Consider the following 11,012-nt stretch of genomic DNA (forward strand, 5'->3'; position numbering starts at 1 on the left):
GCAAGTTTGAATTCTTAAGTCCTCCTCCATTTACCTCAGTGATCCATGAACTACAAAGATTAAAGCAGCATACAGTATGAAATGCATAGATAAAATAACAAGCAGTGCAAAACTGATCATCTCGGTGTTGTGAACTTGGCCTTCTTTTATTCCTTGTGTCTTTGCTGAACTGTTTAGAAATTACCCAAGCTTTGTGTTTAATGACATGAGAAAAATGCCTTGTTAGACCTTTGCACAATAGCACAGTTAATCAAGGTTATTACAGAAACATAAACTGTTTGGCTTTTTTTAAATCATGGTTAAAGGTGAAAAAAAATTTAGAAACTCATGTTTTTCAACTGTAAATTATATAAATTACATGCAGTAATTCCTGGCTCTACTGGAGAGTATTTATCTTTCAAATAGTGGATACCTGTACTTAACATAGGCATTTAATAGTATGGCTCTGTAATTAATTCTTCTAAGAAATGTGAATAAAGTCTGCTTCTGTAGAGCAGTATGTTAGGAACAGAGCAAAATTGGGATTTGTTGATCACAGAGTGTTCTAAATGGCACCACATACTAATGGAAAAAGCTTGTTAGGAATATTCTTAGTTAGGAGTATTCTTAGTATTAGTAACTAATAAATGTGGAGGTGTTGAAACTTTGGTCTTCATTTAATTGTTTGGTTTGGTGTTTTTTTTTTTTTAATGTAATGTATGTTCTTTCTCTTGTGCTGTAGACCCAGGTTGATGGACAGCTTTTCTTAATAAAACACCTTTTGATTCTTCGTGAACAAATTGCTCCTTTCCACACTGATTTCACCATTAAGGAAATTTCCCTGGACCTTAAGAAAACTAGAGGTACTGAACAGTTGCTGGCTATAGAATGGGATGGGCTTGTCCTCCCTTAACATGCCAGCAAAAGTTCTGGGTTTATTTTATGTTCACTTGCAATGACCTATATGCTTGTTCTAATCTCTTGCTTTGTTCTTATCTTCTCTGGTTAAAAAAAAAAAAGCATTCTCTTATTCAGGACAATCCAGGATGTACCTAACAGGTTCTTATTTATGTATGAAATGCTTTTGGCTGCTTACCTAACTTATTTATGCGATCCTTTTTAAGAAGAGCTAAGTATTCTACATTTGTATTGCAGAGATGTCTTTCCCCTTTTCTGACCCTTTAAAGGAATACCTATATTTACTGCTGTTTAGCAGGTGAATTTAACAATACATAGTTGACTTGCCTAGGACTAAATTAAGATTTCATAGACCTTTCTGTGATATGTTGTTTTGGAAAGGGTTTCTTACAGTGAAGTTCAATAAGTAGTATTGTTGGATAGTTTTATGTAGTGTGTCTGTTCTAGGAAGGGAAAATGGACAGTAGTGGCCATGGTTATGATTTTTAAAATTGTACTGCAATTCTTTGTAAAATGCATAAACCCCCTCTCAATAAAAGAGCGAGCTCTCATGCACTTGCCAAGCTTATAAAGATAATAGGAAAAATAATAGGAAGCATCTCAAATTTTGCCTCTTCCATTCCTGAAGAAAAAGCTGAGGAAATAACTTTTCTTTCCTGCTCTTTAATACACTGCTGTTTCAACCAAGCAATTCTTACACTAACTATTTCACCTCTTGCATTTGAACATTAATGAAACCTCCTACCTGTTGAGTAGTTTCTAGTTGACTGGAGGTTAAAGGGTAAATACATCCTTTTGGTGTCTTGTCCTGGCTGACACATGAGTTTGTTCTTCATCTTTTAATTTAATTGAATAAATTCTTGTGCCAGCCAGTACTTCGCAGTTGATAGTGGTAAGTAATGGAAAACCTTTTATTTATATTGTGCAGTGTTGAAAAGCTGTACATTATTCTTAATAAAACGTCTTATAGTCCAGTAGGGCTTTTTTATTTGGGATGAACTGTAGAAGAAAAATAACACAGCTAATAGGAGTTTTACTGTGTTCTAGTCAAGCTTTCTGTGCAAAGGTTTAAGATCTAATGTGGGGTTTATAGACAATGGGTCACTGTTAAATGTAGAAGTAAGGATTCCTTTAAGTTCTTTTTTGAAGCAATATCATAAGGTGTACATAACTGAAGTATACAGTGGGGAGAAGTGACTTTCACCCTGACTGTCTCATAGGATTCTAATCATGAACTCTTTGAATTTAAGTTTCTGGGAAATAACTCAGAGAACAAAGTTCCTCTTTCTCTGAGGTTTCCTTTAACTATGTAGGAGTGCAGACTCTTAGTTCAGTGCAAAACCTACATGTCAATATATCTGGTATTCCCTCTTTGTTTAGTGCCTTTGACATCTCTTTAAAATGATGTTAAGGCAATAAGACATACTGATAGCTGTATTGATAATGTTCTTTTTTCTTAAGATTGATTTTAGTTTGACAACTTCCTCTTAACACTGTAGGGCTTATTTCAGTATCTTGAGTTACTTACAGACATTATCCCTCTTGGGACTTCTGTAGAGACCATAAACATGACAATAAACATATCAACCATAAGAGAGACCATAAACATATCAACCTTGATGTTTTGTTGTTTAATTCTAACAAAAATAATTAAGCAGAGGAAAATACAGTTATTTCATGGAACTGTATTTGGCTTTCCCAAACAACACGAGCCAAATTCTGTATATTTTTTTCAACTGCTCTACTCCATAACTTATGTAAAAGTCTTTCACTTGTAGGGGTAGTTACAAAAGGAAAAGAGCTCATGAATGTTACGGTCCTAATCACACAAGGTCATTTCTTACATGTAAATGAGTGATTAAAGTTTTTAATCACTGGAGCTGAATCCCATTGACTTACAGCCTGAGTGACTTTCTGGTTCACAGATGCAGCATTTAAAATCCTGAACCCTAAGACAGTTTCAAGATTTTTTAGACTGAACAGCAACAACGCCTTGATACAGTTCCTACTGGAGGTAATACTGAGTCCTATTGCATTAAGAAAATGGGGTTATTTAAGCGGGTGGTGATCTCTGTCAAATAAAAAGGAGAGAATTACTGTGTTCTCTTCAAGGGTACTCCAGAAATCAGAGAACATTATATTGACTCTAAGAAGGATGTAGATCGTCACCTGAAATCAGCCTGTGAGCAGTTTATTCAGCAGCAAACCAAACAGTTCATAGAACAGCTGGAGGAGTTCATGGCAAAGGTAAAACATGTTGTATGTTCATTGACCTAGCTGAGATACTGGTAAGACAAGGGAAATGGTATTTATGTTGGGTATAAAAGAAGCTGCTCCTTCTTTCTCAATAGCAGAAGATGATGGCATTTCCACTACAAAGCCTTTTAAAACCAATCTTGGGTCATGTGTGTTCTCAAGAGAGGTCTTAAAATTTGTCTGTGAAGTGCATTGAAAGTTTCTGTTGCTGCTGGCTGAGCAGTACTTTCTTCCCAAGTTCTGTTTGTGACAGAAATGCCTGATAAAAGTTGGTCAGAAAAGATCAGGCATCCTAGGGGACAAGAAAAAAAACCTAAACAGCCTTGGTAAGTACAGTTCTTCTTAGAACCTGCTCTAGAGCTCAGGATTTCTGGGCATCTTGAGAAAACCATGCATCAGGATATGTTACTTCTGGAAAATAAGAAGTGTGATGTAGATCCTTGTGTACTGAGGATAAGTGGTTTTACAGCATAACATATCAGTAATTGGGGCTACAGCATTGCATGGACATCACAAATATCCCAGCTGTGGGGTTTTTTTGAGAATTTAACAGATTACAGTATTAAGTTTGTCATGCTTGTCATGCTGGGGTGTGGGGCCAGTAGCGTGCCCAAAATATAGATGGGTAACCAGTGAGATTGATAGATTGTCTACATGATGCTAGTGATTCACTGGGAATCTGGGGAGCTGAACTAACCTGCTTAAGTATAAATCTCTTTTGAGGTTTCTTCGTATCCTTCGATGCCTGGACATCTTTGTAACTGTAATCCCATTTTGAATTTGCCTTCCCAGAAGTGATGATGATTGTAGTTTTGAATTGCATTTCTGTCACGCTGCTTCCCCTGTGGATCATTAAATCAGTGCATAAAGGAGAGGGAGGAGGGGGAGGTTCTGTAGACTTCAGCATCTACAAGACTTGTGCAATTGCTACTTGGTCACTTTGTTGTGAATTCAACTGAAGGAAACATCAATTTGGTGATTGTATTTGTTTTAGGTGGCTGCTTTAAAAACAATGGCCACTCAAGGAGGTCCCAAATACAGCCTCTCACAGCAACCTTGGGCACAACCAGGTATTTACTTTGTTTTATGTTCACGTTACCTCAGAGATGCTTGTAGGCCAATAAAGCCACTATCATTTACTACTTTGAGACTTCTGAAAACTTCTCATCTAATGGAGAAAAAGGCTCTCTCCAATCACCATTTTTAGTAGAGCAATAAAAGCTGCATTGTATGGGGCTCCAGTATTTCAGAATGTCGTTTGTCTCTTGTGCCTGACTTTTAAAGCATAGCAATCAGAAAAACTGGTCAGATTTATTTGGACTGTGAGACTGTGATTGATTAGGAAAAATTCTAAATACCTAAGAACTGTCTACCTTGTTCTTCAGAAGCCTGACTTCTGTTTTTACCTGTTTGCTAGTTTAAGTGTCTTAGGATACATCTAAGTCAAACCCTGACAAACTTCAGAATATGCATTTAATTTGTGCAGTAGATGAATGAGTTGAGTATTTCTCAAGCTGTGCCTGTTCTTGAATGAAAACATCATTTCTGCAACTGCATGTGGAATGTGCTTAAGGAATTACTTGATTACATCAAGATAAAGCTTTTGCTTTTCTAGGAAAAAAATTAATCTACATTGAAGCTTTTCTTGTCTGTACATTTGGTTCATTTTCAGTTTTGCTGTTACCATGCAAAACCAGAATCCAGTTTTGTTTCCCTTCTCTTAAAAATTTAAATGCGAATGCTTCGTAGGAACACTTGGAGTAGTTTAGATGTCCCTGAGTTGCTTTGCTTTTCACATTACAAAGTTGGACCTGAAATCAGATTATTCCACTTTATACATTGGAACCTTCATGTTTTTAAAAAACAAAACCAGTAATATTAATTCATAATTCAGTGCTGCTTCGTGGGTTATAGACTCTTAAGTGCTAGCTTGAGCTCTAGTTAAAATCTGCTGCTTCTTCAGGTGTATTTTTAATGTTTGTTTGGAGATAATTATGTGTGTAGAGGCAGATGTAAGCAGAACTTCTGCTGTTTCTTGTTGGCAAAGCAGGAGTAGGTAGAAAATGCAGATATGGTAGAAAATGGGGAAAAAAAGTAACATAATATTTTAACTCCTGTAATTTAAAGCTATGAATGAATTTTTCCTCTGTCCTTTAAGCAAAGATCTTGTAAAACCATTAAGATATCTAGCCATAAAGAAAGAAGGTCTTTTCTGAGACAGGATTCCTGGCTGGTTGATTCAAAATCCAGATGGCTGTACAGCCTTTGGTCTTACAGACGTGGCCTGTGGTCACTAGGGAGAGTTTGGGATACGTGGTTCTCTTTGCTAACACTATTTATTCCCCAGCAATTTCTTTTCCAGGCAAGTTTTACAGGGGAGTTGTATGTAGAACTTTGCTGTTGGAAGACTGTGACTTCAGGAACCTCAGGAGGGAAGTGGTAGCTTGCACCAATGGGTTGGGTTGGGTTAGATAGAGGGGCTGATGTCTTGTGTAGGTTCCAAAAGAAAAGCCTTGTCTGATGTGTTGCAGTTGTATGATGAGTTGATGCTGCACAGCCAAATCACCCCCTGTTTCCCTTCCACTCAGCCCTGTGGTTATGATCAGCCCCAGTAAGTGGTGTTCTGGAGTGCAGATTTCAACTAGCAGGATGCCCTTGTAGCCTGTTAAGCATCTTTTCTTTTATTTTCAGCAAAGATCAATGATCTGATCTCTTCCACTTACAAGACCATAAAAACAAAGCTACCATCAACCTTACGAAGCATGTCATTATACCTGTCCAACAAAGATACAGAATTAATTTTGTTTAAGCCAGTTAGGGTGAGTATTGCTTGATGTACTTCAGCATGTTCTCCTGGGGATGCTGGGCATTCATGTAGTTAAAGATTTAAAAAATATTTTGTGGGATTCTTTACCTTCTATATTCGTGTGTGTGTTGTTATATCCATAGTACATCTGTATAAATGTATGAATTCAAGCTGTCCTCCTCTCCACTGTAGTCAGCTTACAGAACAGACAGGCATTACAGGGAAACAACTGCTTCCAGCTGGCACCATATGAGTTATTATAAAGAAAATTAACTCTGTCCCAGCCAAAGTATAACCTGGTCAGTTATGCATGGACAGAAATAGTGGCAGCAGAAAGGATGAGACGGATCCAGTGGGAGACCCACTGTAAACTCACCTAAAAGAAACAAGCTTGAGTTTTAAGCCTCTGGGTTAAGTCTGTAGGACTCAGTGTTTCAGCTTAGCACATCTTAGCTAAACTTTTTCTGTCAGCCAGCATGGGTTCCTTGTGGCTGTTTTGGGGCTTGTTTTAAAAGAAAAGCTTGTAAAGCTTGAGGGCTTCTCCCTTTGTGGTCAGTTCAGTAGCTATTCCCAGTACGTTGTGCTTATTCTGGTTCATGTTTGAGATGTGTGGTTTGTTTTTTAATATTGAGCTTTTTCTTTTTTTCCTTTAAAAGAATAATATTCAGCAAATGTTCCAGAAACTCCATGCTTTCTTAAAGGAAGAATTTAGTAATGAAGATCTCCAGATCATAGCTTGTCCTTCAATGGAACAGGTATATATTGAGGCTGCTAGTTTGATCAGTTGGTCTTTGATGTGTCTGGCTTTTTAAAAAACATCAATTTTTCATTTTTAGTATTTTCAGAACTCTGAATCCTTATTTATTTATTTATTTATTATCCCTTGTAGTTGTGGATGGTTAAACTTGGGATTTCATCTGAACTCTAGGCACTCAGCTAAAAGGGGGTCTTTATTTGGGTTTTTAATGAATGTCCAGTAGAAGATGGTGATGGATGTTGCTGGGGTTTGAATTCTACAACATTGTGGCAGAGTCTTGCCATTTCTGGGCATTATCTTTCCAGAAAGATATCAAAGCTGGTGAATACACCTTAAAAAGCCTCTGCATGTGAAAGCAGTCTTACTTTTAACGAGTAAAACAAGCAACAACTTTTACCTTTAAGAAGCATGAGAGAGAATTTTGGGGGCTCATTTGAAGTAAATTGCATTGGGGAAATGTGCAGATGTTCATGGAAATGTAACCCTTCATGAGAAGGTCTTTAGTCTCAGAAATTACTTGGCTTAAGAATTCTCTGTATTAGTATGCTCTGACAGAAAACAAGTAGGTTTTTTAAAAAATCTCACTTTGACCTTAGTGGTCCAGGGAATGTGAATAGAATCATTATTATCCCAGGATGCCAATATTTAGACAGATGAACTAATTTACTCATTAGAGGACATTGTGTGCAGTGTATGTGGCCACAGGGATGTCAACTGCTAACCTGGAGCACAGAGTGAGAGTCATGCTCTGAAAAGTGGTGGGGCTACCTTAGAGGAGGTGGCTTCCCCCAACTGTTTATCTGTTAATACTTAGGATCACTTCTACACTGAAATCTGTGGGTAACCACATTGTAATCTGTGGCAAATAAATATTGTCAAGGATCTCAAACGTGCTTCAGTTATCTAAGATGGAGATTGTTTTGTTTTTTGTTTTGTTTTTTTTTTTTAAATTCCTTGACAGCTCATGATGTCATCATAGAAACTTTGACACAGCAGATTGTGACTGCTGAAATAATTTGCTATCATGGTCAACAGTCACATTTTAAAAGGCTTATGAGCAGGCATTGGCCTGGGACTTTTGCCCAGTTGTTTTGTAGCTGTCTTCTGATTGATCTAAGTCTCTCCATGTGCTTCCTAGGAATTGTGTTTAAAGGTAAAATAGAAGACACCAGCTCTGAAACTTTGCTGCTCTAATGTAGGCTTTCCTTTCATCTTTCAGGTGAACTTACTTTTATCTATGTCCAAGTAGCCCAACAGTGATGCTGCTTGAAATAAGCTTCAGCTGCTTGCCAGGCAGTGAAGGGAATGTGAAGACATTTGCTTGAAGTAAAGGAAGGATCCCACTGTGCAGTCCACTCTGCATCAAAGCTATCGAGGCTGCTGAACCCTCTTAGGGGAAAAAAAAACAACACAACAAAAATCCAGCCAACAGCAAACCCCTCAGCTTTACTGATTTGTTAAAGGTCTTCCTGTTCATTGGCTTGAGAAGGGGTAAGAAAATGAAACAAAACCCCTTTGTTGGATCACTCTTACGGAAGCTCAGTTACTGTCTTATCCAGATGTTTTCAAAGTTGAAATCCTGGGGTTTTTTTAATGTAAAAACCTTTCTTCCTTTCTTGCTTTCCTTTAGTAAGCTGATGTTTGCAGTGAAAACCACACTTTGAAAGACATGCTGGTAATGAAGCACAGGGAATCAAATGGGAGTGGTAATAGATATTTGCAAGATAAGCACATTGGTATCCCAATTTGATTTAAGCAGGCATGCTCCAATTTTCCTTTAACTCACCTGAAAATCCTGGTAATCCACCACATGCATGAACATAATTCAGAGATTTAGATGGGAGAGCTTTTTTTCCCCACATGCGAAGCATTTCTTGAAACACTGGATGTGCTGGTTTTCTTACACTGTTGTGGCTGGGAGCTGTGAGGTCTAAACCTGAAGTTTCACACTCTCAACCTTCCTCCATGTAAAGAATCTCAGTTCCTTGGGATTTGCAATGGAAAGCTGTGCAATATAATTTCTCTTGTTTCTGAGGGAACTGCATATTTTCAGATGCTTTACAGCAAAGCTTAGCATTGAGATTCTCAGGTACTTAGTGTTAGGTTACTGTTCTGGGGTTTTTTTTGCCTTACCCAAGATCAAACGGTGGTGTTGCATTGTTTAAATTAGGGACTGGGACTTGTACAGCATTTCTGTGCTGGAGTAAGTGCTAATCAGGGTGTGTAGGGATGCCAGAAATGGAATGTGCAAACCTGTCAAATCAGCATAGTAAAGAGGGGTAAGTACTTGGTAACTGGTAATCAGTGCATGCTGTTCAGTCTACATTAATTGGTCATTATTTTGAAAAACTGTATGCTAAACACTCAGCCAGTACTCCAGTGAAACACTACAAGCAGCTGTAGGGTGTCTCAGTGCATAGAAAAAGGTGGTGACTTACATGGCAGATTTTTAACTTACTTATAAAACCTGTTTTGTAGTAGATGTAGATACTTCCATGCACATCAGTGGTGTTTTGATTTAATTTTCCTGTTACAAATCACGTGGCTGGAGAATAAGAGGGTAGGATGTAAAGCTACCACAAGAAGTGTTGCAACAGTGGTGCTGAGGTACATAAATGGTACTCCTAGGACCTTACATGACTCCTTAAAAATGAACTAAAGGACCTAACAAGGAAGAAAACTTGCCCTTTGTTTTTACTGATATAGAAATGCAGGCTGTAAGATAATGTCTGGTGCATTGTAATATATGTATATTTGTTTTTTTATAAAGTTTTACAGAAGGACTGCACGGTCGCTGTACAGAGTAATTACTGACTTAATACAAACATTGTACAGAGAAGATGTGAAGGGTAAACAGTTGCAATAGTCACTCCTGTGCTTGGGATCTTTTTCTCTCTTAGAGTACACAGACAGCTCTGGGACAGCTGGTGGAAAGATTAAAAGAGCAATCAGTTTATACAGCCTGTTTGCTAAACGAACATTTGTTTAAACATGTACAGTTTCAGATATTTACGTTTACAAATAGTGTAAATACTTTCAAAAGATTAATTTAAGATGCTTTATATTATCTGACTAGAAACTTGCTGTTTTTAATTTTTTTAAATAAAAATGTTGCCTCCTATTTTGGTCCAAGAGTAAAGCTTTATTCTGTATCCTGAGGCTTGTTTGTCAAGGTAACTGTAGTACAGAGACAATAAACATCTTGTAAGCACAGGCAGTGCATCACTGAGAGAAAGTGTTCTTTTTTAGCAGTAAGAGAACTGACTTTATTTGGCACAGATGTATACCTGAGTGCTGAATGTACAGCTAATTGTTAAAGTAATGCCTCTTTATGGTTATAATAAAAGTAAATTTGTATTTTCTTTACTGACAAATGATCTCGTGTCACTAAATGGTCTCTTTGTTGGCGATTCTGTTAGGAAGAAGAAACAACAAGTGTAAAACAAGACCATAGTTTAACTAGTTGGCTTTTTCTGAGAAGACCTGTAGGTTGGTGGTAGAAAGCACAAGAAGTGTTGTATTTGAAAGCTGTTCTTGTTGCATGGTTACAGACTCACCTAGCATGCTGCTTATTCCACACACTGTTCTTCTCACCCTTGGTGTTCTAGAAACACATCATCCAGTGGCTTGTGGTTTGTCCCCTGTCATGTCAGCATGAAGCTTCCCTTCACCCTGTGGCTCGGACAGTGTCATTGGAGTGAGCTAATCTAAGGAAAACATTCCTTTCTTCTGCATTTCTGCTTTGATCTGACCATTATGGGACAACAATTGCTGAGGTGTGGTCATAGGTGCTTGGAGTCTCTTCAAGAGTTTTGGTCCTTCTGATTGTATCTCCTAAATTAAGTGAATGCTGAAGCAGCTGGCCAGGCATTTACTCTTCTTGTTGTATAAGTGATGCCTGCATAGTTTATGCTGTGCCAAATGTTTTCCAAGCAAAAGCAATAGTCCCTTCCTCAAACTCTGCTGTGGGTAGGAAGAAGGGAAAAAGCCTCTGCTGCTGAGGCAGTTCATGTGCTGGCTGCAGGGAGCTCCAGCCTTGTGTCTGTGAATGGTGCTTTCTCCTGCCCTCACAGATTTTTATCCTCATTGAACACTGAAACAAAACCAACACTACTGATCAAATCAGATCATTGGTGTGAAGACCTGAGCAAAACAAAAGAATCACTTGGCCCCTTTCAGTGGTGGCCAACCATGCTGCTTGGCCATGAGACTTACCAGGGTACCACCTACCACCCCCTGGAGCCCTGATACCCAAGAGACCCCTCCCTTTGATTACCTCTTGTCCCTGCACCCAAG

At 38.1% G+C, this 11,012-nt stretch overlaps 1 protein-coding gene across 1 annotated transcript in view; it reads left to right on the plus strand.

The window, feature by feature from the left end:
- COG3 (component of oligomeric golgi complex 3) overlaps positions 1-10,071 on the plus strand; it is a 33,068-nt gene extending 22,997 nt beyond the window's left edge. The window contains exons 17-23 of the mRNA XM_030468347.1: positions 722-842; positions 2,823-2,911; positions 3,010-3,144; positions 4,148-4,223; positions 5,845-5,972; positions 6,616-6,714; positions 7,936-10,071. Of these exons, the coding sequence (XP_030324207.1) occupies positions 722-842; positions 2,823-2,911; positions 3,010-3,144; positions 4,148-4,223; positions 5,845-5,972; positions 6,616-6,714; positions 7,936-7,965 (678 nt within the window). The 3' untranslated portion in view covers positions 7,966-10,071. The remainder of the gene's footprint in view (positions 1-721; positions 843-2,822; positions 2,912-3,009; positions 3,145-4,147; positions 4,224-5,844; positions 5,973-6,615; positions 6,715-7,935) is intronic.
- The last annotated feature ends 941 nt before the right edge of the window (positions 10,072-11,012 follow it).

Source organism: Calypte anna, chromosome 1 (genome assembly GCF_003957555.1).
Source record: "Calypte anna isolate BGI_N300 chromosome 1, bCalAnn1_v1.p, whole genome shotgun sequence".
Taxonomy (NCBI): domain Eukaryota; kingdom Metazoa; phylum Chordata; class Aves; order Apodiformes; family Trochilidae; genus Calypte; species Calypte anna.